Source organism: Sebastes fasciatus, chromosome 3, assembly GCF_043250625.1.
Source record: "Sebastes fasciatus isolate fSebFas1 chromosome 3, fSebFas1.pri, whole genome shotgun sequence".
NCBI classification, from domain to species: domain Eukaryota; kingdom Metazoa; phylum Chordata; class Actinopteri; order Perciformes; family Sebastidae; genus Sebastes; species Sebastes fasciatus.
The window spans coordinates 11,557,347-11,580,289 of NC_133797.1; the positions used below are offsets into that span (position 1 = coordinate 11,557,347).

The 22,943-nt window shown below is 40.8% G+C and overlaps 4 protein-coding genes across 5 annotated transcripts in view; all 4 read right to left on the bottom strand.

The window, feature by feature from the left end:
- Window positions 1-293: 293 nt before the first annotated feature.
- Window positions 294-7,444, bottom strand: LOC141764020 (afadin- and alpha-actinin-binding protein). Of its 2 annotated transcripts, XM_074628913.1 has the most exons (13): window positions 7,173-7,443; window positions 6,983-7,034; window positions 6,729-6,838; window positions 6,583-6,651; window positions 5,526-5,649; window positions 4,556-4,634; window positions 4,346-4,466; window positions 3,126-3,279; window positions 2,945-3,048; window positions 2,703-2,864; window positions 2,310-2,424; window positions 1,412-1,580; window positions 294-449 (listed from the first exon to the last, which is right to left on the bottom strand). In XM_074628913.1, exons 2-13 carry the CDS (start codon window positions 7,032-7,034, stop codon window positions 329-331), a joined length of 1,380 nt encoding a protein of 459 aa, XP_074485014.1. In that variant the 5' UTR covers window positions 7,173-7,443; the 3' UTR covers window positions 294-328. The 2 variants fall into 2 exon arrangements, with proteins under 2 accessions (XP_074485014.1, XP_074485015.1); XM_074628914.1 differs by lacking the exon at window positions 2,310-2,424 and having other exon boundaries at window positions 7,173-7,444.
- An 814-nt stretch (window positions 7,445-8,258) lies between these two features.
- On the bottom strand, window positions 8,259-12,811 carry LOC141764022 (guanine nucleotide-binding protein G(I)/G(S)/G(O) subunit gamma-10). The gene is made up of 3 exons (XM_074628917.1): window positions 12,612-12,811; window positions 11,178-11,304; window positions 8,259-9,254 (listed from the first exon to the last, which is right to left on the bottom strand). The coding sequence occupies exons 1-2, from the start codon at window positions 12,699-12,701 to the stop codon at window positions 11,179-11,181; spliced, it is 216 nt and encodes a 71-aa protein (XP_074485018.1). The 5' UTR covers window positions 12,702-12,811; the 3' UTR covers window positions 8,259-9,254; window position 11,178.
- A 2,427-nt stretch (window positions 12,812-15,238) lies between these two features.
- LOC141764024 (scavenger receptor cysteine-rich domain-containing protein DMBT1-like) overlaps window positions 15,239-22,943 on the bottom strand; it is a 32,816-nt gene continuing 25,111 nt past the window's right edge. Inside the window, exons 11-16 of the mRNA XM_074628920.1 lie at window positions 17,242-17,450; window positions 16,962-17,113; window positions 16,216-16,458; window positions 15,951-16,110; window positions 15,775-15,850; window positions 15,239-15,670 (exon numbers count right to left, since the gene is read on the bottom strand). Of these exons, the coding sequence (XP_074485021.1) occupies window positions 15,651-15,670; window positions 15,775-15,850; window positions 15,951-16,110; window positions 16,216-16,458; window positions 16,962-17,113; window positions 17,242-17,450 (860 nt within the window). The 3' untranslated portion in view covers window positions 15,239-15,650. The remainder of the gene's footprint in view (window positions 15,671-15,774; window positions 15,851-15,950; window positions 16,111-16,215; window positions 16,459-16,961; window positions 17,114-17,241; window positions 17,451-22,943) is intronic.
- LOC141764038 (uromodulin) lies at window positions 17,644-21,255 on the bottom strand. The gene is made up of 3 exons (XM_074628938.1): window positions 21,221-21,255; window positions 21,040-21,131; window positions 17,644-18,551 (listed from the first exon to the last, which is right to left on the bottom strand). The coding sequence occupies exons 2-3, from the start codon at window positions 21,113-21,115 to the stop codon at window positions 17,689-17,691; spliced, it is 939 nt and encodes a 312-aa protein (XP_074485039.1). The 5' UTR covers window positions 21,116-21,131; window positions 21,221-21,255; the 3' UTR covers window positions 17,644-17,688.

Below are 22,943 nucleotides of genomic sequence, written 5' to 3' on the forward strand. Positions count from 1 at the left end.
GATAAATGGCTGAGATTGACGGCAAGTGCCCGGCAACGACTTGTTGTGAAGTGAATGCAATGGAACGGGGATGGAGAATGCAACATCTAGTGGCTGAATGTTGTCAATTTTATCAATAGTAGCTTCAAAATGCCCAACAGTAGTCTAAAATGCTAGACAGCAGTCATAAATAGCCACTATGAGAGAGCGTAATTTATTGGCCATGCTAGATTATAAAAATTTATTAATTGTTTTCAAACAGTACCATGGAAGAAAATAAGTTGGATAAAAATATAATCAATCTTTATTTAAAAAAAAAAAATGTAAATAAGGTACAATATGTTTTTAATCACCATCTATCATCAAAATTGGATTTAAATGACCAGTCTAAGTGTGGAGCCTGTTGTGTGTGCACCATCCTGTCTGCTCGGCCGTCCCATGTCTCTGAATGGTCATCAACCTCTCTGGTTCTGAGGGAGAACAGAGGAATGAGTAATAGCAGTGGATTAACATGTTTACAGTTTCATTTGGGTCAAAGTGGAGATAATATTTGCACAAAAGTCAATTTGTACATATCTTTGAACTAGGGCTGTCAATCGATTAAAATATTTAATCGTGATTAATCGCATGATTGTCCATAGTTAATCGCGATTAATCACAAATTAATTGCAAATTTTTGTCTGTTCAAAATGTGCCTTAAAGTGAGTATTTAATACTCTTATCAACATGGGAGTGACCAAATATGCTGCTTTATGCAAATGTATGTATATATTTATTATTGGAAATCAATTAACACAAAACAATGACAAATATTGTCCAGAAACCCTCACAGGTGTGTCAGTGTGCTGACTTGACTATGACTTGCCCCAAAACTGTATGTGATTATCACAAAGTGGGCATGTCTATGAAGGGGAGACTCGTGGGTACCCATAGAACCCATTTTCATTCACATATCTTGAGGTCAGAGGTCAAAGGACCCCTTTGAAAATGGCCATGCCAGTTTTTTGGAGTGTTATTTTATCCACTAGTGGATTCACTAGGTTTTCTAGTTTTATGATGCCAGTATCTTAACTGTAGCTTTTAAACTGAGCCCACTACAACCTAAAAATCGCATGTTGCGTTAATGCTTTAAAGAAATTAGCGATGTTAAAACAAATTAGCATTAACACGTTAACTCTGACAGCCTTACTTTAAACCAATCTGTAATGCTTCTCACCTTTCTCTATTAGCTGTGTGAAGAAAACTTCATGGAAAAGGGAGAAAACCAATGAAAATATATTAGTTGTATCTGTTTATCCTGCGTCAGCACCACACAGGGCCAGACTTTACTCATCCAAAGTACTGACATTGCAGTGAATGCTTTGGACTTGTTATGAACACAGGTGAAACATGGGTACGCTGCCACTGCTATGAAAAGCGGGACTTGACTAACCTGCAGTTGTATGACAGATTGAGGGCAGAGTAGAGCTCAGGGGTGCTGGGGGTTTGAACTCTGCCTCTTCCCTCATGTGATCCAGGGCGAGCGGCTGTCCCCGGCTTGGTGGAAGACGGTGTGAAGGGAAGACAGTCAGATATGCCAGTGGGCCCCAAACTAGAGAAATCTGGAGTCACATGCACATAGTCAGTGGTGTAGTGGTTGTTGATGATGTGGATGTACGACTAGGTAGATAGGTTACTGATGAGGAAGTGTTATATGCTCCTATATATTCCAATGGCTTTTTGGCTGCTACCCTGTATACTTGTGTATATCTTCCACTACACACAATGTGTTGAGGACTTTTGTAGTAAAAAATATTTCACTATATTAAAGAGGACCTATTATGCTTTTTTGCTTTTTCCTTTAGTGTGTTATATCGTTTTTTTGTGCACTTAAAAGGTCTGCAAAGTTACAAAGCCCAAAGTACTCTCCACACAGAAACGGCCTGAATCACCTCGCTTGAAGTCCCGCCTTCTTTCGTAACATGGTGATGTCATAAAGTAACACATTTGCCAAGTGGCTAGTTTGGCACGCCCTCAAACAAAGCTAGTTAGAGTGGAGCTAGAGCTGAGTCCAAAGAGTTTGGTTCAGTTGACCAATCACAACAGTGGGCCAGCTGACCAATCAGAGCAGGCTGGGCTATTTCAGAGAGGGGGGGGGGCAGGATGAAAAGAGATGCTGCAGCACAGCCAGTATGAGGAAAATTGTGTTTTTTGAACATTAAAGCATGTAAACATGTTCTAATAGAAACTCAAAATACAAGTATGCACGTGAAAATAAGCATAATAGGTCCTCTTTAAAACCTCAGTCTCCCTCTCCACCACTCCACCGTTTAATTTAACTGCAGACTCACTGAAAGCAGTGCTGTCTCTCCTGTTGATGCTTGGTGCTCCTTTACCAGACAGAGGTGAGTCACACAGATACTGCTGCTTCAGGAGAGAGGCCTTCTGTTGCTCAAAATCACGACGCTGTACACACAAAAGATACCATTTACAAAGTAACAAGCATCCTTTTAAACCAGCATGCTGTGTATGAGGAAACAACTGTGAATGCACAATGAGAGGGATCCCTCCTCGGTTTGCTCTTCCTGATGTTTCTTCCATTTCCCCCCCCATTTCTTGTGGGAGTATTCCCTTATCTGAATCATGGGTCTAAGGACAGAGGGTGTCATACACACTGTACAGATTGAAAAGCCCTTTGAGGCAAATTTGCAAAACAACAAGTCTCTGCTTCATTTTCTTCCCACCTCATGGCTCAGTCGGATGGCAGCGTCGGTGAAGGACTGCCTCTCCCTTTCAAAAGTCCGCCTCTGATGATTGAGCTCCGCCGATCGCACCTGGAGACGTTCCCACTCTTCCAAAAAGTAGGAATCAGCCAGTTCAGAGGTGACGGGTGAAGCAAGGCTGTCCTGCGAACAGAAAGAGGTAGTTAAGTCTGACGCTAGCAAAAGTTCATTGGAGAAAGTGTGTGTGTGATGGACAATCATACATGCAGCAGCTGTTGTTGTAATCTGACAAGCTGTTGACTCTCCTTCAGTTCAGTTTCTAGTCGAGCCAGGAGCTTGTCATGGTCGGTATCAACGCCAGCGCGGCCTACACAGTCAAGAAAAACCACATATTGTACTCCTTGGGACTTGTGTTTCTATATCATTGGTTTAGTTGGTGTTTACCTTCAGATGGGACGCCACCCAGTCTCCTCTGCACCTGCCTCCAACTCTGAACCACACCTCCTGTTACATGGTCACCAAGCGCTCTCTCAGCTTGATCCAACCTTTTGTCTTCACTTTGGGCCTCGTCCTGAACATCCACCACGTCCGACAGGGTCTTTAAAAAAAAAAAAAAGTTAGACTGATTTGATATGTTGAATACTTATCTTGGACTCAGCATTATAACCTCAAGTTCACAGTACAGAAAATATCAGCACAAGGTCATTTTAGTAGCCGTTTGGAGCTTTTGATGACACGATCTTCCTCAGCAGATGGAGTTTCCATTTTTTCCCCACTTTGACATCTTGTCCGTGGTGGCTTAAAAGTTCAAGGAATGAATGTTTGGATGACCTTTCAAACTCCAGACAGCTACTAAATGGACCTTGTGTTAAGCAAACACTGCTTTCACCCCTTGAGGCCCGCGATCCCGACTGACTGTACTGTCTTTCAGAGAGTGTAGCAGGTTCAGTTTTAGAGCTAGAGTGAAGGTACAGATATCATATGAAACTAAAAAATGGTGTATTTGAATATTTCTGCATGCTGGGGTCCCTAAACAGTCTTGGAATTACAAAATAAAACAGGTATCACTGTAAAGCTGAGACTCTTGTGAATCCAATGAGCCTAATTGTATTGATGTGTGATGATGTTAGTCCCCATAGTAGCCATTTCATTGTAGTGAGACCACTTTTGAAATTTTACCTCACATTATAAAATGGCCTGTTGGGACCTCTAGGATAATCACAGCCTCATGAAACTTTACAACCAACTAAGGAGGTTTCTGAGCAGTTTCCAGAACAGAAGTGCTCGCCATCCAGTCGCCAAAAAATGCAATTCTTGCAGAAATCTCCAGATGTCCAAAGTTTTTGATACCAAATCACAGCATGGCTTTTTCTATGGTGTTCCTCAAGGTGTTGGTTTCTTAATGTGGTATTTTGGAGAGATTATTATCAATTCTATAGCGGTAAAAAAAAAGGTTAAATTTCGTACCAAATCTGTGTAACAAATGGTATCAACCCAAATATTGCTGCAACAACTTATGAGACATAATACTGGATGGGGATGGCAATGATATACAATATTTATTAATTGATAAAGCCTTTTTTAATAGTAGTGTTTCCCAGTGATCAATACTTGTTATTGACCAGCACCAGCCTTAGTTAAAAAGGCTTTCTTCTTTTGCTCACATGCTCCATGTCGACTCTGAGCGCATGAAGTAAAGTGGTGAGGCTGTGGCGAAGTTTCATCGCCTCCCTGAGCTCTGCTTCTCTGCGCTCCAGCATCAGACACAGCGCCTCTTCTTCTCTTCTACAGGGTGAAGAGAGTAAGTGAGCATTAGGGAGGAGGTGGAGAACGCGTTTCAAGGCAATAATCAGAAGGTGATAATAATAACTTACTTTGCAGGAGGCCTGAATAATTTGATTGTCTGTTCTCTTTTGCCTCGACCTCCAGGCGGAAAATTCAACACCTCTATGGCTGGACAGAACAATGCAAGGTTGTAAATGTCGCATGCCGTCAGTAAATATTTGATATACAAGCAAACAGCTGTGGGTGAAATATTCTGTAAATTTAAAGGGACTGTTTGTAAGAATCAGAAATGTTTGTTAACAGCGACACCTGTGGCCGTTAAGTCAACGAAAGTCAGCGTCGGGTTCGCGCTTGTGCTCGCTCTAAATAGATATGAACGAGCATCGCTCAAAACAGTGAGGCGACACACGTCAGCTAAAACCACAATATCACTCTATATTTCAGCTGCTTGGCAGTAATGTTAGCTGACCAGACGACGGTCTCTCCATGAATCACTGCTGATCCTAGTGTTGGCTTTTCCTGCTTCAGCCTCTCGACCGCGGCCGGAGGGAACAGGGGAGACACCGGAGTTTTGGTCGGAGACGATAACGTTTCTCGCTGCGGAGCCCCGTCACTTCACAAGACGCGGGAAACCTCTGTTGGTCTGGAGGAGCTGCAGCATTTATTTCTGCACAAACGTCTACTGTATATTTACTAGATATTCTCAGAGCTACCAACTCTCCTGCAGTGCACGCATGCACGAGTGCGGCGTATGAGTGAAGGCAAGCAGGTAGGCAGCAGAGCAGAGAACAGCAGAGACTCCGGCCCTGGAGACCAAAGCAACGGTCTCCCCCGCGTCCTCCGACCGCGTCCTCCGACCATGGCCAACACTGTTTTGCAAGACGGGCTTCACTAGATATATCTTTGCGGTTTTGTTGCTTCCATGTAGTTTGTGTCGGAGTCTTGTCTGAACAGCGTAGCCACACGCCAGCGCGCATGGGACACCGACCCGGATTGATTTATACATGTAAGAAGTTACAAACAGTCCCTTTAAGTGGAACAGGACAGAGTGAGCCTCACTGGGTCCTTTCTCTCTGGGCCGCTCAGTCAGTTGAAACACTCGCTCCTTCAGTCTGCTGGTGTGCTGCTCTCGACGCCTAAGCTCAGCCTCCTGCTGGTTACACCGCAGCTGCAGGCGAGTGCACTGGCGAGAGGGCAGAGATGATTTAGGCCCTGTTCGGACCTGGCATTGACATGCGTCCTGAGTGATCCGATCGCAAGTGGACAGCTTTAAGTAAGTCTGTTCACACCTGGCATTAGAGGAATGCGTCTCCACATGCATCTCCAATGACCACTTGTGATCCCATCTCACTTCCCCGCTCAAACACGTAGTAAACACATGGCTAATATAGCAGACGTTGTGACGTAATATTACAGGAATGTCAGTAGTAACATCCTACATATTCGTGAATTCAGGTACATGTTATTAAAATAAAAGGTAATTGTACCGGCGATCCCCAGGGACCTCCGGGCCGCCGACACCGCTGCCTTTGCCAGGAAACAGCGGGGTGCGGAGCATCAGAGAGCCGGGGATGAGAGTGAGTGAGTGGGCGGGCGTCAGCTCTGTGCAAAGCTCCGGAACAAAAACACCGACACATCTCCCACAGTATGAAAATAATGCCCTTCCCGTGCCTAGTCTGATAGTCTGTAGATTATGTATCCTATAGATAAGATATATTTGAATAGAATACAGTTGTACCGACAGAATACAGTAGAGCACAGAGGCCGTTTCCATGCTGCGAGGCAGACAAGCGCTCGCGTCTGCCTGTCTATTCACATGAGGAGCGCAGAGATGTCAGTTCAGTAGGAGGTCCTTAATGAGGCCCAGGACACATTCGCGTACACACTGCTAAAAGAATGTGGCCATATGTGGCCCAGACCACCTCTGAATGTGGTCTGAGCGATCAAATCTCAATGCGTCGAGTGCGTTCACACCTGTACTTAGAGCTCTCCGCTTGTGAGCTGATCACCCAGGACGCATGTTAATACCAGGTCTGAACAGGGCCTTCGAGAGAATAGTGTAAACGGTATTCAGATAGTAACATATTCCACAATGTCTGTCACACATACTACTTACTTTGGCCCGTTCACATGTCAGCATGTCCTGAAGCCTGGCCACATGCTGATCCATCTCCTTCAGTTGCTCCTACAAAATAGAGGTTTAGTTCCCTCTCCCCAGAATTAGAAGTATTAATCTATTTCATTCACTTCATTTTTACCCACCCTGGGGGAGTCTCCTTGCTCTCTGTGCTCCTCCCTGTCAGCCCACCAGGAGGCGCTGTGAGAGAGCTCATTCAGAGGGCTGGGGCTGGTATTCCTAAGCAGATAGGAGTCTGTAGTAGACAACACAAGCAGAGGGGGAAGGGGGCAAAAGATGGTGGTAAGTGGTGATGTGGATTTGATTGTTTTTCCAGCATGCATGGTCTGAAGCGTTTGTCTCATGTTTCTATAGTTCAGGTAAAAGGTGACAGTATTACCTGAGTACTCCGAGCGTCTTCCAACTCTCTTCTGGCCAAACTTGGAAGCCATCTGGGTGCCGTATTCACAGATTAGCAAAGAGGGGACATTTTACTCACATGGTGTGCACCACCATGTGCACTTCAGGACAATATGTACTCATACTTAAATGACACACATATGGATCACTTCACGTTTCTAGTGCCTTACCTGAGCAGAAAAGTAGAACTTCCTCAAACAGATGCTGCCTCTTTTATTTCCAGGTGATGGCACTTCTGCTAATTACCACCAACAAAGGGCTGGATGGAAGCTTCAGGATTTAAAATGATCCGGTTCAACTGCTTCCTACCAAACTTTAACTTTAACATAGTTTGAAAGTATTAACCATTTTCTAGGAGCTGAAAGTGTAGTCAGCCACATTCAAAGAGATGTCCATGATGGTAGGAGCAAACCTGATAAACCTTGAGACACACACACACTGGCATGCTCAGCTGGTTTAGCTCAGCATTTTTCAAAACTTCTATGGGGTTAAAACTGAGTTAAAGCTGCAGTAGGCAGAATTTTTTTGGCATCATTTGTCAAAAATTGCATAATAATCTTTCAGCATATTGTAATTCAAGTGTTCAGAGATAAAACTAGACTTCTGCACCTCCTCATGGCTCTGTTTTCTGAGTGTAAAATTCCCATCATCCTTCATTGATCATGGTATTAAGAGCATAAGTGGAGCAAACACAGCATGTATAATAGGGCTGCACGATTTAGAAAAAATATCTAATTGCCATTATTTTGACTGCTACTGTAATCGCGATATGATTTGCGATATTAGAGGGAATGATCATTTTTACATAATTATTCTCATTTTCATTAACATGACTATGGTGTGATTTTTTTGCCCGATCTGTACCAAACAAAGATGTTTTCTTAAGTCTGTAGAATATGATGTGTAGGCCAGGATATTGCTGCAGCATGACAATATTTAATCTAAAATGGTATTTTGACACACATTTCACCTTTAACAAATATTGCGCCTGCTTGCGATTTGAAAATTGCAGGTATTATCCTGTACATTTATGACTCTGTGGCCAGATGTCCACCATAGTCGTTATTTGACCAAGTAGTAAATGTAGTCCAGCAGTTCACCGGCCTACATAACAACCACCCCATTCACTTTACTACGACCAGGATCTGGTGACTGAATCACAATGAATTCAAAGAGTACAATTCAAAAGAGATACCTATAAAAGAATAATGTTCTTTTAAAAGGATTGATATTCAAAAATCACAAACAGCAATTAGTCAGTGTTCGAAAAAGTAGTTTTAATCTTTAAAAGGTTGCCCACAGTAGCAAAGTTTAGAAAGATACAGGCTAACAGTAAAAGTTTTGGTTTATAGGAATATGATTCCAGTGTGGAAAACTATTTATGCAACAAGTCACTGCAGCACGATTCATTCAATACAAACAATATTTGGAAATTTTGAAATTAGATATTTAACATTTGCTGTTTGGCCATTTGTGCATCTAAAGTGATTTACATTGCATGTGCTACAGAGTTTCACTATCCAAACAGTAAGGCATTGGTGTGTTTTTTTTAAATTAAATTAAAGAGCTAACAGCTAACAAAGGCAACCTTAACAGGCTGTTAAATATATACAGAACAAAGACTGAATGAAGTGGATGACCATCACATGCCCTGCACTGATAGGGTTAAAGTCTGTACCATGTTGCCGTACCTTAGAATACAATTGCCACAAATATATGGATCGTTTAAGACACCAATCAATTTAGCTCAAAAGCTACCAGTATGTCTTTTGGCCACATACACAATTAGTGTTTTCTAAAGAGACACAGTACAATACAGTGTATGCATAACACAACGTGTTCTCATTCTTGAACAGCACCTGGTTTAAATTAATGTTTGACCTGCCACATAAAATATAAGAGGAAGTTGCTCTTTCAGTAGCCAATCACATGGGTTTGAACACCATTAGGTCAGGAAACTGAGACCGGACATGTCAAGTACTAGGTAAACCAAGAACAGCTTAATCATTAGTCAAGTTAGTGTCAATAACAATTTTCTGAACATGTAGCGTTTGGCCCTGCTTGAATGTAACAGATGGGAGTAATGATACCATTAAATTTGGCAAACAAGTGGAGCAGCTCCCTCCCCCGAACCATTCAGTCCCATGTTGCATCATCCCGAGAGGAGCTGCTGGTAGATCTACAGCGACATCAAGTAGAAGTGAAGAAAGCCTTCGACGGGTAAATTCAGAAATCCTCCACCTTTCTTTCTGCTGTAGACAGACACAGATAATTGGGAAACATTTAAACGAAAGATTCACCACCTTTTACGTGGATGTCCAGTCAGTGTTGATGGTAAATGTAGTCGATTGAAGTGATACAGTGTCTCAAAGTTACTTTTTGTCTCACCGGCCAAGGGGACTGGTAGATGAAAAAAATCCACCAGTCAAGAATATTTTTTACCGACCCAAATAATAAATTGCTTTTTTGTGTCACATATACGTTTATTTCAGTACATTTCATTAAGATAATAAACATTAGGTTGAATACAAAATTAAAGAAGAAGCCAGAGCAAAATTTGAAGCTAAATTATTTTAATATATTGATCTATGGTTAATGAATTCAAGCCTAAATAGAAATCAAGAAGTCTTGTTCTCAAAATTCTACTGAAGTATTTGTGATTAAATGTAGTTTTGGATCAAACACAAAAGTAAATTTGATTGGCGACAGGTGATAGGTTATCGGAGCACCTCATGTCCCGTACGGTAAACAGTACCAGTCCATTTCAGACGTCAGTTTCGCAGCATTGTTTAGACACGCGTAAAAACACATCTGGTAGTGTGTGGGTGTAAAACTCTGACACAGACAGCAGAGGACAGAAGCAGCACGCCATTAAATTACATCAAAATGGTAGACTCTCAGCATAGTTTTTTAATACATGACTATTTTGGTACAAAAATCTACCCGCCAGCGTGGTGGATAGCCTTCCGAGATTTACTCGCCAAATGGAAAATCTACCCGCATTTGAGCTTGGCAGGTGTTAATTTCAGGCCCTGCAATACATTCCTCAGTGCATGCTACATTGACGGGGAAAGCCGAGTTCGCAGCTGCAAAATCTGTTGTTCTTCCTGCATCCAGCGCCGTCATTTGACGTGACTGTGACATTGTTGGAGGCAAGAAAGAACTACCGGCTATTTCAGGTTGGATTTCTCTGGGTAGCCAGGGGGCATGCTCTAGATGGCGCTCAAAAACAGAACTTCCTTGTTCTCTTTGCTTGTATTGCTAACTAGCTACGTATTCCAACCATAGACTGTATATAAGATGTGGACGTAGTCACCGTGACGTCACCCATTGGATTGTGGACTGCCGTTTTGAAGCCTCGAGTTCGGCATTTTGGCCTTCACCATCTTGGCTTTTTGCAACCAGAAGTGACACAAGAGGATGGAGCTAAGCACAACCGTTATAATTAACTTTCATGAACTGAAAACACACTGTGAAAGTTCTAAGATGAAAACACAGACAACATGCTGTATTGAAGAAGACTCGACTAACAATTGAGACCATAAACTCATGTTTACAATGTTTACTGAGGTAATAAATCATGGAAGTAGGGTCATTTTCTCATAGACTTCTATACAAACAGACTTAATTTTGCAACCAGTTGAGTTGCCCCCTGCTGGCCGAAAGAATGATTAAAAAAGATTAGAATAAATGCAAGTTTAGGGCACTTCTGCAATTTCAGACGTGGAGGTAGCCCACTGATTCCAACAGTGAAAATGGCATCCCAAAATATGAGTGCAGAGGATGTTATGGACGAGGATTCCTTTTACAGTGTTTTGGCTGACACGGATATTCAGTTGTATTTATTCAAGCCAGAGTATACATCCGAAGAAATGCAGCGGAGAGAGGCGAGGCTGTGGCTGCATTAGCATTAGTTGCAGCCCCAAACTTGTATGCAGGTGAGAGAAGAATTCAAAATCAATCTTGAGTTCAATAAAGTCATGTCGTGCAAAATAGTAGACCTTTTCTACAACTTCTTGGTGGCTCTTTGGGCTCTTTGGTAACCTGCCTGAATCTGGTAGATTGATGTCAGTGTAAACTGAATGTTACGGTGTAATTAATTTCTTCCCTAGTGTAATTAATTGCGCAGCTTAACTCCCCAGCTGAAGCCTCATTGAAGGGAAAAGCAGGCCTACCTCAGAACAGGGAGCAGGATTTGGGGGGTCTGAAGGGATTATCACTGGAGGGGACCCCGACCAGGAGGGGGTCCTTGGAGGCATTTTGCAGACAGAAGTTCTTCAGCTCAGCAGCAGCCTGGGACACCTGCAGAGCCAGACATATGATGATGGCGTGTGTGTGTGAGGGGAAACATAAACAGTCAATTCAATTTCAACTCAATTTGCTTTATTGGCATGACTGTCAGGTGAACAATATTGCCAAAGCGTCAATTCAATAATAAATAAAAATAAAAAAGAACAAAATAAGAACAAAAACATATATACATATATATATATATACACAATTCATTAAGCAAATTACAATAGATAGATATTTAAAAAGAACATGCATGTAAATGGAAAAAAACAATAAAGAAGTAATTCATGTTTGTTGTGTCAATAAAACAAACAATTCGTGGTGTACAAATATGGAACACCAAAACACATGTTATCAAGAGCTCGTTATCCTTAGAACATTTCAAAAAGGAAATTATCACATTTAATTAATGATGTCTAATTATCTTTTGATATGTTTAGATATATTTTATTTTCTTCTGTACTGGTTTTTGTATGTATTTCATTGTTTTTATTGGATTGTTTTCCACTGTTTGGTTAGGGTTTTTCTGCACATTTTGTGTACTTCTTGTTGTTGTTTAACTTTTGTTGTATTTTTTAAATTATGTTAGTTTAGATCTTTCTTCCTTTTTTGTTATTGTTTTTTTTTTCTCCTGGGGATGGGGAGGAGTTCCTTTGTATATAAGCTTGTAAGGCTTCTTGACCTCTCCTGACACATTTCTTCTTGTTTTTTTCATTGGATGGATTTTGTGCAGTTTTTTTATATGTGCAAATAAATACATTAAAAAAAAAACAAGAAGTAGAGGAGTAAATAAAAGGCAGAGTGTGAGTTACATCTATTCAGTGTTGTTGTGGTTGTCTCTTATAGGCTGTGACATGCACTGACTCACATGCTTGTCTAGATCACATGTAGGCTGCAGCTTTAATGCTCCAGCTGGCCTGCTGCTGCTGTCAAACTTACTCAACCCAGTCTCTCATTTACATACATACACAGACTAACTGGCACTTCTTTGCATATCATTTGCAAGCAACGGCGCAATAACACGACTGGGTGTGACTATACTAACATTTAGAGAACTACTGTTTCCTTTAGATAACTAACACTAAAAGAGGTTTTCAACTTTGACAAACGTGTCACTTCTCTCCACTTTAAAGTGGTGACGCTTCTCCAACACACACACGGAAGAAGAAACCAGTCGCTTGTAGCTGTGAAACCAGTTAATGTGTGGTGTGTGTAAGTTTAAAGGCCACTTCGTTGAACCTGTGATGTAAGAGTCCAGTCTGTGTCAGCTAGTCTTCCGTGTTTGTGTGTCTGTAGTGTGTTTGAGGGGCTCCTACCTTGATCCTCCGGATACTGGCCTCTAACCGGAGCTGCTTCACGGCCCTCTGAGCGATTATTAAGTTGTTGCTGGCATTGTTGTTGGACATGACGACGGCTGTCGGCTGAGAGAAGTAGTTGAGGTCTGCTTCGTTATCTAGACGGAACACCAGCGAGCGGAAACTAGCCCACACTGCTCTAAACCACGAACCCGAGTGGGAGACTCGGAGCCCCGCCCCCTCTAACGCCAGCGAGCCATTCTATTGGACGCTAGGTCTGTCAATCAAAACGTGAACTGCCCCCTGCATACACTGGCCATTATTATGAGTTTCCTAGAGAGTAGAGCAGTGTGTGTACTGTGACCTTCAGCTGGAGAGGGTGAACAACCAAAACACAGTGGTTAATCACTTAATTTACCTTGCAGCAGTTTAAATAAAACATGATCAGGGTGGAGGTAATGTCTGAGCCAATGTATGTCAAAAATGGTTTCCAGATTTGTGATAATCAATCAATCAATCAACATTTATTTGTATAGCCCTTTACAATAACCAAAAGGTACCCGAAGTGCTTTACATTAACATCAAGAAATAACAGGAATAAAAGCACAACATATCATAAAATCATAAAAAGGTACATAAAAAGCACAGGAAAAATGTCACAGCGCTACTAGGTATTAAAAGCCAATCTAAATAGAAAAGTCTTGAGCTTAGATTTAAAAGGTACTAGGTCAGTGCGTATATCAGGGGGTAACTTGTTCCATAGTTTAGGAGCAGCGACAGCAAAAGCACGATCACCCCACAGCTTATACCTCGACCTCGGGACTTCTAAAAAAAGTTGACCCGATGAACGCAAAGCCCTGTTATGCTCGCGGAGAGTTAAAATCTCGGACAAATAAGTGATGAGTCAGATAGTTGAGAGACTTGTGTTTGAATATACAGTAACTCTGTGGCATTAGGCAGGCATGGTTTCATGTCTGTAAATCTGTTTAATAAAATAAATTTTATTGCATAAATGTTTTCTTCTGTGCTTATTACGTATGAAATCTGCATCGGACATATCATGAAATAAGGATAAAGGACTCAGCCCAACAAGAACACTCAAGATTTTGCTTAGTTAAAGCTGCAGTGTGCAACATTTCGGGGTGCTAGGTCTGTCAATCAAAAAGTGAACTGAAACGCCCCCCTGCATACACTGGCCATTATTATGAGTTTCCTAGAGTGTAGAACCTGTGTGTACTGTGACCTTCAGCTGGAGGGTGAACAAACAAACACAGTGGTTAATCACTTAATTTACCTTACAGCAGTTTAAATAAAACATGATCAGGGTGGAGAGACATTCTTTAGTAACAGCATTAATTCTACTAAACCCGAGTTTTTATACAGTCAAATTACCAAATGCAGAGCGATCACAGTCATTTCACTGGAACAACAGGTGATGGCCAAATCATGTTACCTCACCCAAAATCGAATGCCTTAACAAAACGGTAATTTATCGTGCCATCAATCATTGGAATAGCTGCCCTTTTTACATCCGTCAATCCTCAACAAATCCTCATTCAAATACCATATAAGAATACATTACTGCTGCTGATCGATAGTCCAGTGTTGGTTATGTATGTTTTTTCTTTTGTTCCTTTTCCCTGATGATGGGCCTTGAGGCTTAATGGTTGTGGAAGATGTGTATGAATGTGAAATTTATATATGTTTGGAAAATTTGAATGTTATTAGTGTAACACAAATATGATGTTGTATATAGTATGTATGTAATGTACTTGATTTCAGACCCCAGGAAGACTAGCTGGTGCAATTGGTATCAGCTAATGGGGATCCATTAGGTAAGGATAAAGGACTCAGCCCAACAAGAACACTCAAGATTTTGCTTGGTTGAAGCTGCAGTGTGCAACATTTCGGGGCTCTATTAGCAGAAATGAAATATGATATTCATAACTATGTTTTGATTAGTGTATGATCACCTGTAATTAAGAATAGTTGTGTTTTTCTTAGCTTAGAATGAGCCCTTAGGGAGCGGGTCCTCTTCACTGAGTCCACCATGTTGCTCCGCCATGTTTCTACAGTAGCCCAGAACAGACAAACCAAACACTGGTTGACAGAGAGCCTTTCGCGTTTTTACGTTATCTGAAGGCCGCCGTAGTTCTCCAACACGCTTGTGAAACTGCGGTAACGTGAGCCGCAGAGCGCAAAACCGTGGTACTGCCAGCCGCCGTCTGATTTCTGTTGCTCCTAAAGGAGTGTTATTATGGTAAGGAAGGCCTCTGAGCGAGGCGAATGGCGTTACAATGGTTTTGCACTCAGTTGCTCACGTTTCCACAGTCTTGGAAAGGGAGGAGTAAGTGGAGATATCTCAGTTGGTTGCAATCTGCAACCACACCGCTAGATGCCACCCAATCCCACACACTGTACCTTTAATGTGAGACCTGATGCCAAAAGTTGTTGAGACATTTCACTCTCATGCACTAATGTCAACCTCATGGTGGCGCCAGAGGAAAAGTCAGGGGCTCACCAGAGTTATTATACTGTATTTCATCCTCTGGCCACCATGGATAGCTGTGCCAAATGTAACGGCAATTCATCAAATAGTTGTTGAGAAATTTCAGTAATGGACCAAACACAAAAGCCATGTGTCATGGTTGAGATTTTTACATTTTATTTGCATATTCTACCAAGGTACAGAGTTTTGTTTTTCTTTGATTTTATACCGCATATACACATATTAGTTGCATACTATAATATGGAAAATTTGTCATTGGATCTAAAGAATGATCCATGCTTTTGTTTTGAAAAATGATTCTTATAGGCCAAGTTACAGAAAAAATGCATTTTAAACAAATGCAAAAAAATCTTTTAAAACTTCACGTCACTTTCATTATAACCCGATAGTTTCTTTTTGATTGGCATTTAATAATACAAACATTACAAAGGTAATAGAATTGAGGAACGATACAAAGCGTGGTACGATTTATTATATAATGTAACACCAGTTTTCATAATCTTATGTCTCATTAATAAAAAATGTTTGTATTTTTACTGCATGTTACCAGCTCACTCAGGTGACTTGTCCCCTGAAGATAAATATGAAAGAGAGAGAAAAAACATTGTTATTAATTCCATATAATTCATCATGTTGGGACATCAGCCCTGAGACCAAATTGTAACTCATACTCACAAATGATTGGTCCAATGGTGAGGGTAGTCAGAGGATCAGAGTTGGAAACAGAGCGGTAGGTCCTTCTTGTGCAAGGCTACATGGTGGGAGAGGGTGGAAAAAACACCATCAAAATCTAATGTTTATTGGCATTGATTATGGATTGATAAGATGATGAAGTGAAATGTGTGACCTACTGGAACACAAGAGGAGCTCCTCCAGTCACACAGGCTGAGGCTGCAGTGAAGGTAAACGTCTCTGTATTCATCCTGGAGCAGGAAGAACAGCGCAGAGAAACGAGCACGGAGGGATGAGCCGCTCTCAACCACTGACACCTGTCGGCGGTCAGCAGGACACCTGGAAGAGAGGATCAAGACCATTACACATCACTACACCTTAAACTTTTTCCCTTTTCCATTATACTACACAAACCATCTGCTGAGGCTCAAGAGGGATACCCACTTGTTCTGGATGAGAGGGTATTGCGTGGAATCATCAGGGTTTAATGAGTGAGTGGCGTAGCAGTCCTCCAGAACAACTGCAAAGCTTGGATCTCTCTCCTCTACAGAGACGTCCACGTACAACGGCGAGCCCACTGGCAGGGTGACCCGGCCTGCTGGATAAGATTCTGTGTAGTTGGAGTTGCGGAACAGAGACATGGAGGCTCTGGCTTTGGTACCCGAGCCTGAAATGCCACCTGCCAGCCTGCCAAGAAAAATATGTTTTTTCTGTAATGGCAAGTCTTTTTTCCAGTGTTTTTGTTTTTTGCTTCATAAAATGTGTGATTTGTCTTTTAAGTCGTTTGTCTGTGTGTGATGTTTGTTGTGGCCTTGATGACTCCCAGTGGTAGTATATATAAAGTATAAAGACACTGTGACAGAATACAAATTGGTAATAAATTGGTATTTCTGTTTTAATTTTAATTTAAAACAGTTATTTATCTTTGTATTAATTTCCTTATTTATTTACTCTTCTGTTAAATTTTCCCTTTTATTTATTCATGTATTTATATTTTTATTCAATTTTAAATTTATTTATTTTTTATTTATTTGTTTTTTGCATTTATTTAAATAAAATCATACCCTTAAAATAAATATAAAATAAATGCATAACTAAATAAATAACTAAATAACTAAATAAATACTCATAACAGTTATATACAGCTTCACTATTTTACAACTGGTCACACTCAATAAAAGGCTACTCACGCCAGGAATGGTCTGATAGCCACATTCATGCTGGTGTCGGTGTCCAGGGGATACGCGCAGGAGAAGGGAATACTAACAGGAAGGACGAAGGTTGCGTTGTCTATTGGGTAGATAAATAAGCTATTGGAGTAGATGGCATGTGTGCTGTTGGTCTGAAAGACATAGGATGATTAAATTATTAGTCAGTTGAACGGTCAAGTCAGCTTGAGAGGACGAGAAATTCTCCTTCAGGTGGAGGACCTGATCAGGTTTACAGAACCAAACAACAGGAAGTCTTTACCCTCAATGTGTTTCCACAGGCACCTGCGGTGGCCTCCACTTCATACCACACTACGTCATCACGCTCTCTGACCAAGGTGCAGTTGCGTGCTGCCATGTTGCCAGAGAAGGGGTTCAAACCAGAGAATGTAAAGCTAGCCAGATCCAGCCCCACGTGGAGTTTATCACGGCCACAAATAAGCTGGGGAGGCAGGGGTGGAGGGTGCTGAACTGAAGGAAAAGATAAAGGGTCACTATATAAAAGTGTGAAATTAAGGAGATAAGAAGGTAAATACTATCTACCAGATGAGACCAAGATGAGAACCTCCATAAACCTTCACCTCAGTATGTCATTTTAACTGTATTACAGTATGTCAAAACATTTCATAATACAAAAGGAAGACTGCAGGGCTTATTCTGTTCTCCTCTGTTTGCAATAAAAAAAACTAAGTGGACAATAGTGCCTTGACTAGTTGAAAACACTTAAATGAATGGAGTAGATGAGAAAATGTACTTTGTTGTTACAGTGTAAAGATGTTACAATACCTGCACAGTATGCAAGGCTGCATGTGGATGGCTTCACAAGTTTGTAGACATAGTAGTTTCCATAGCAGAGCTTGACATGGATGGTGTGTGAGCTAAAAGAGCAGCAGCTGCCGGACCAGGCATTACACACAGTCCGAATTACAATTTCATCTGACTGTGTGGGATGAGGTTGTGTTATCCACATAGTAGCATGAGTTCCACACTTATTTTCACCTACACACCTCTCTGGAATATGAGCACTGGTTGCCCCCAGAAGCAGGCGATACCAGCCTTGCCATTCAATATTTTGGTCACAGTGTATGATCTGATTCGATGTGTTATTCACTGAACGCCAGTCGTCATCCACTACGGTGTAGTGCTCGCAGGGGTCAGCACAGCGCAGAGTCCCATCATTACTGATGCAGTCCATGCCTGAAGGACAAACTGTGTGTCCACAGTTGAACTGAACAGATTGGGAAGCAGGGCCCGCTCTGGTCCTGGTGGAGGGCTCCAAGCAGTCGAAAGAGCCTGGGGTGTTTAGGCAAACCTGAGGTGGGGCGCAGGGTGAGTCTGGGAGGGAGCACTCGTCAGTGTCCACACAGCCCCTGTCTGGTGACCAGTGATAACCTCGGCTACAGCAAGAGGAGTCACGGCAGAGTTTTTTATCGTAACAGGTGAGACCATTGCCTACAAAGCCATCTTTACAGACACAAGAGAACGCCTGGCTGGTGAACGAGTCGCCTCTTTCTCGTGACTCCAGGCAGGCGGCTCCATCATGACACGAATCACAGCTGGAGACAAGTGTCCCTGTGAAAAGCAAGAGGATAGTTTGATACATGCTGTTGCTCAGTTTTAGTAGCTTTTCCAAGTGAAAAGGTAAAAATAAAGCGATTACATGCATTTAACATGAACGAACTAAACTTTTCTCATTCAAGATAACTTGTGTGGACGACTTGTGTTATATGAGAATAATTACACAGAAACCAAATTCAAATTGCAACAGAGTGATAGCAACTAGGGCTGTCAATTGATATATTGAAAATATTTAATCACAACTAATCGCATGATTGTCCATAGTTAATTGTGATTAATCACAAATTAATCACATATTTTTTATCTTTTCAAAATGTACCTTAAAGGGAAATTTGTCAAGTATTTAATACTCTTATCAACATGGGAGTGAGCGAATATGCTGCTTTATACAAACTTATGTGTATATTTATTATTGGAAATCAATTAACAACACAAAACAATGACAAATATTGACCAGAAACCCTCACAGGTACTGCATGCATAAAAAATATGCTCAAATCATAACATGGCCGACTCAAACCCAACAGGCAACAACAGCTGTCAGTGTGTCAGTGTGCTGACTTGACTATGACTTGCCCCAAACTGCATGTGATTACCATAAAGTCGGCATGTCTGTAAAGGAGAGACTCGTGGGTACCCATAGGACCCATTTACATTCACATATCTTGAGGTCAGAGGTCAAGGGACCCCTTTGAAAATGGACATGCCAGTTTTTCCTTGCCAAAATTTAGCTCAAGTTTGGAGCGTTATTTAGTCCACTATAACCTAAAAATAACAAGTTGCGTTAATGCGTTCAAGAAATTAGTGGCGCTAAAATTAATTTGCATTAATGTGTTAACTTTGACAGCCCTAATAGCAACACGTTCTCATCCCAACTCGTCACATGCTGTTGCTTTGTCAGACCCCTCGGCGTCACTTTTTCCGTTGCACTAAACACGTGCTTAACGTTGTAAATTAAACAAAAACACTTGTTTAGGATTAGGCAACAAAACCACTTAGTTAGGTTAGGAAAAAATAGGATTGGCCTTAAAATTACAAAGGTCTTACACAAAACACAAACACACATGATGCTGATTGTAAAGTGAAACGCAACACACAGGACATGAACGTCTCCTGGATGAAAGCCTTGTTTGTTGGACCTACCAACTCCCCATGTGTGTCTCTTTCGCTCTTTATAATACATCACCACAGCACTTTCCCTGAAAGTTTATATTGACGCAGATGGGTTTATATTGTAGTTAATGGAAAGCCCGGTGGCGTCTCATACGGCCGCAAAAGGGTGCCTTGTGCGGCGGTATCAAACACAGACAGCCCTGACAAAGCATCAGTATTTGACGCCCCGGGAATGAGATCGGGCTTGTGATACCTGCAGGAATTACATCAGAGGTACAAGAGTGTGATGGCCATCTTTTATACCAAATTTAGATATCGGCCTTTTAACAATATCACCACAGTTTATTTTTATATTATATTTATATATTTTGAAGGGCATAATCAAAATAGCCACTGAATGGGAGGTTTTAAGTGGTCTCCCAAAACTGCACCAGTGGTGGACTTTTGTTACAAAGGCATATTGAGCATCGTTCAGACTCACAGAACTTTATTTTAAATTCTAGTCAGAACCAGGAAGTTTTCAAATCTAAAAATTACATAATAATGTGATATTGATATTATAGGAAAGTAAGTGTGAAATTAAGTGCCAGAATTTTTCATTTTAAGTAATGGTGCAGTCATAAAAAATGGCATATTAAATTATTATTTTCATGACCTAGGAAAGTTCAATCAATATTTGTGAACATGAGCTACTCTCTCTCAAAGCCAGAAACCAGAGAAGTTAGTCTAAAACTTGTGATGTCATAGGGGATAAAGTCTGGAGCTGCTCCATAGACAATGGACGGGAGACTGTGGATTGTGTGGACCCACATAAAGTTTAATTTTTTTTAAATTTTAAATTTATTATTTTTTATACCTAAATGATCTTTATTCTATTGTTGTGTTGTCAGTTGTGAAACAGAAAATGTTCCCATATACTCAGATCATTCTCCTGGGTGCTCTCAGTGTCATCTATATCTCTCCCCATTCATCGTCTACGAAGCAGCTCCAGACTTTATACCAATGACATATCAAGTTTGAGTTTTAGCTCTCTAGTTTTTGGATGTTGTTCATGTTTACTCATAAACTGTCTTAAACCATAGGAATAACATGTATACATTTTGAAAATGGGATAGGAATATACAACATTAATAGTGCCAAATAAAACATTTGTCTTAAATGTACTCAAGGATAAATTTTAGGGTACAATTGACTCTGTTTACAATCTTTGAGTCTTTTAATTGAAGCCCACTCATATGTGACACAAACAGGAGAAAAATATCCACAAAAAAATATATGTAAATTAAGGTTGTTGGTTTTCTTTTTCTAAAGAGAAAGTACAATTACACAGTAAATATGTGTCATAATGAAAAGATATCAGAAGGTTTACCTGAAGTTCTTCCTGTAAAAATCAGCAAAATTGGGAGCAACAACAAACCCCCAGGCACCCCCATTATGGACCACATCCACGACACCAACTGGCTGAAGAAGACAAAAGAGAAGTCTTAAAACCATATTTTCAAATGGCGCTACCACGCATAGAGTCCACTACCCTGCCCGTCTTTACTTACCTAAGAGAGACTGTGTGGGAATCCAGGAGTTGGTGAAAGAGGAGAGCAAGTGAGAGTGTGAGAATTTATAGCGTCTGTTTGTCTGTTCAAGGACCATACGAAGCAGTCATTGGTGAAACATAAAAATGGGTCATTGACAGCATCGATTCATACGACATCAAAAGAGTTACTTATTAATCAAAATTAGAAAAAAGTTTTATGGTACCATAATCAATCTCAGGTCAGTGTTGAAACATAATGGGGACCTCTTGGTCTAGGTTTGCACATTCCAATGTTTATGTACCACCTTTCCCATCTATAACCACCTTTTTCAACAGCAGTGACTGAAATACCGGGAAGTATTGAGTTTATTCCTGACCATGTAAAAAAAAAAAAAACTTAACTCAAGGGCCGCTTACTTCCTTTTTTTTAAGAGCTTTTAACTGCATCTCACAGTTTTCATTCACAGTCTTGCTCAGTTAGACTGATTCCTGGAAATTGTAAGTGGACTATGAATTAAAGCAGCAGTAGGTCAGATTGGAGCAAATATGATTTGAAAAAGTTATTTTTATAAAACGTCACTATATTCTGACAGTAGTGCATGAGACAGGTAATCTGAAAAAATCATGTGCCTCTGTGTCCTCTGGTGCTCCTAATGGCATCTGCAAGATTTCACAGACCGGAGGAAAACAACCAATCAGAGCCGAGCTGGAGCCTTGCCATCATTTTACAGGTAAACAGTGCACTATAAGATGTTTCTGAAAACATTTGAGGCGAGAAACAGGCATTACAGTAACAGAATATTGATTCATATTTGATCAGCGCTGCCTAGTTTGACCGAGTTCTCAAGTGTTTGACAGCTGCCTCCGTTGAATAAACAGCCAATAGGAACGCTCTCTCTCTGAAATGACCTGTGATTGGCCAAAGTCTCCCATCATGGGCTAGATATTTTAAAGCCTGAAAACAGAGCCATGAGGAGGTGCAGAAGTCTAGTTTTGTCTCAGAACACTTGAATTACAATATGCTGAAAGGTTATTATGGAATTTTTGCCCAATGATGCCAAAAACATTCTGCCTACTGCAGGTTTAAGATTATTTGTCAAATAAAAGGTTTGTGGACATACATGTATGTCCGCAATTCTTCCTTATAGATTTCAAAAGATATCAACCATTTGATGATTCTGTTGATGGAAACATCAGGTGAATATCAACCCAAAACTCTGGCACCGCACATCTCATCTAAGTAGCTATTATTGTATAACGTGCAGGTTGGACCCCGTCTCATGGTTCTGCATTATGCATTTAGCTGTCTGACTTTGAAAAGGTTTGTTTTTTTCAATCTTTGAAATTAGGAGCAGCTCTCTTGCACGGCAGGGAACAAACATGGAAAACCACCGCACACTAGAGTGGATGACCTTTCTCACATTCTCATTTGATTTATTGTGTTTGTATTATATTGGTGTGTCACTTTTTATCGCTGTAATAATTGTGGCCATTAATTTTCTAAAGTCCCTTCCTCTTAAGTGTTTTATTAGGTAATAGTTGACCCAGTGCTTTGTACAAGATAAGAGAGTTATATTATGACACTTTATGTCGGTAAGTACTTGTGTGCAATAGTGTTCTCTACATATTAATGAAAGAGTAGCTACAAAGCAATTCAAACACTTCATCTTTCAAAAAGAAAACCTTACTCAAATACAACTTTTAGTCACAATGTATTTGAGTACATTAGCTCGAACACTTTC

Bases quoted from the DNA above. Each gene is read 5' to 3' on its own strand.
- LOC141764022 (XM_074628917.1), bottom strand. From the start codon at position 12,701: ATGTCCAACAACAATGCCAGCAACAACTTAATAATCGCTCAGAGGGCC. The intron at 11,305-12,611 runs GTAGGAGCCCCT...CTGGCTCTGCAG, and splicing joins CCAGTATCCGGAGGATCAAG to GTGTCCCAGGCTGCTGCTGA.
- LOC141764020 (XM_074628913.1), bottom strand. From the start codon at position 7,034: ATGGCTTCCAAGTTTGGCCAGAAGAGAGTTGGAAGACGCTCGGAGTAC. The intron at 4,467-4,555 runs GTAAGTTATTAT...TTCACCCTGTAG, and splicing joins TTATTCAGGCCTCCTGCAAA to AAGAGAAGAAGAGGCGCTGT. The intron at 3,280-4,345 runs GTGAGCAAAAGA...TTTTTTTTAAAG, and splicing joins TCAGAGTCGACATGGAGCAT to ACCCTGTCGGACGTGGTGGA.
- LOC141764038 (XM_074628938.1), bottom strand. From the start codon at position 21,115: ATGTGGTCCATAATGGGGGTGCCTGGGGGTTTGTTGTTGCTCCCAATT. The intron at 18,552-21,039 runs GTAAACCTTCTG...TGCTTTTCACAG, and splicing joins TTTTACAGGAAGAACTTCAG to GGACACTTGTCTCCAGCTGT.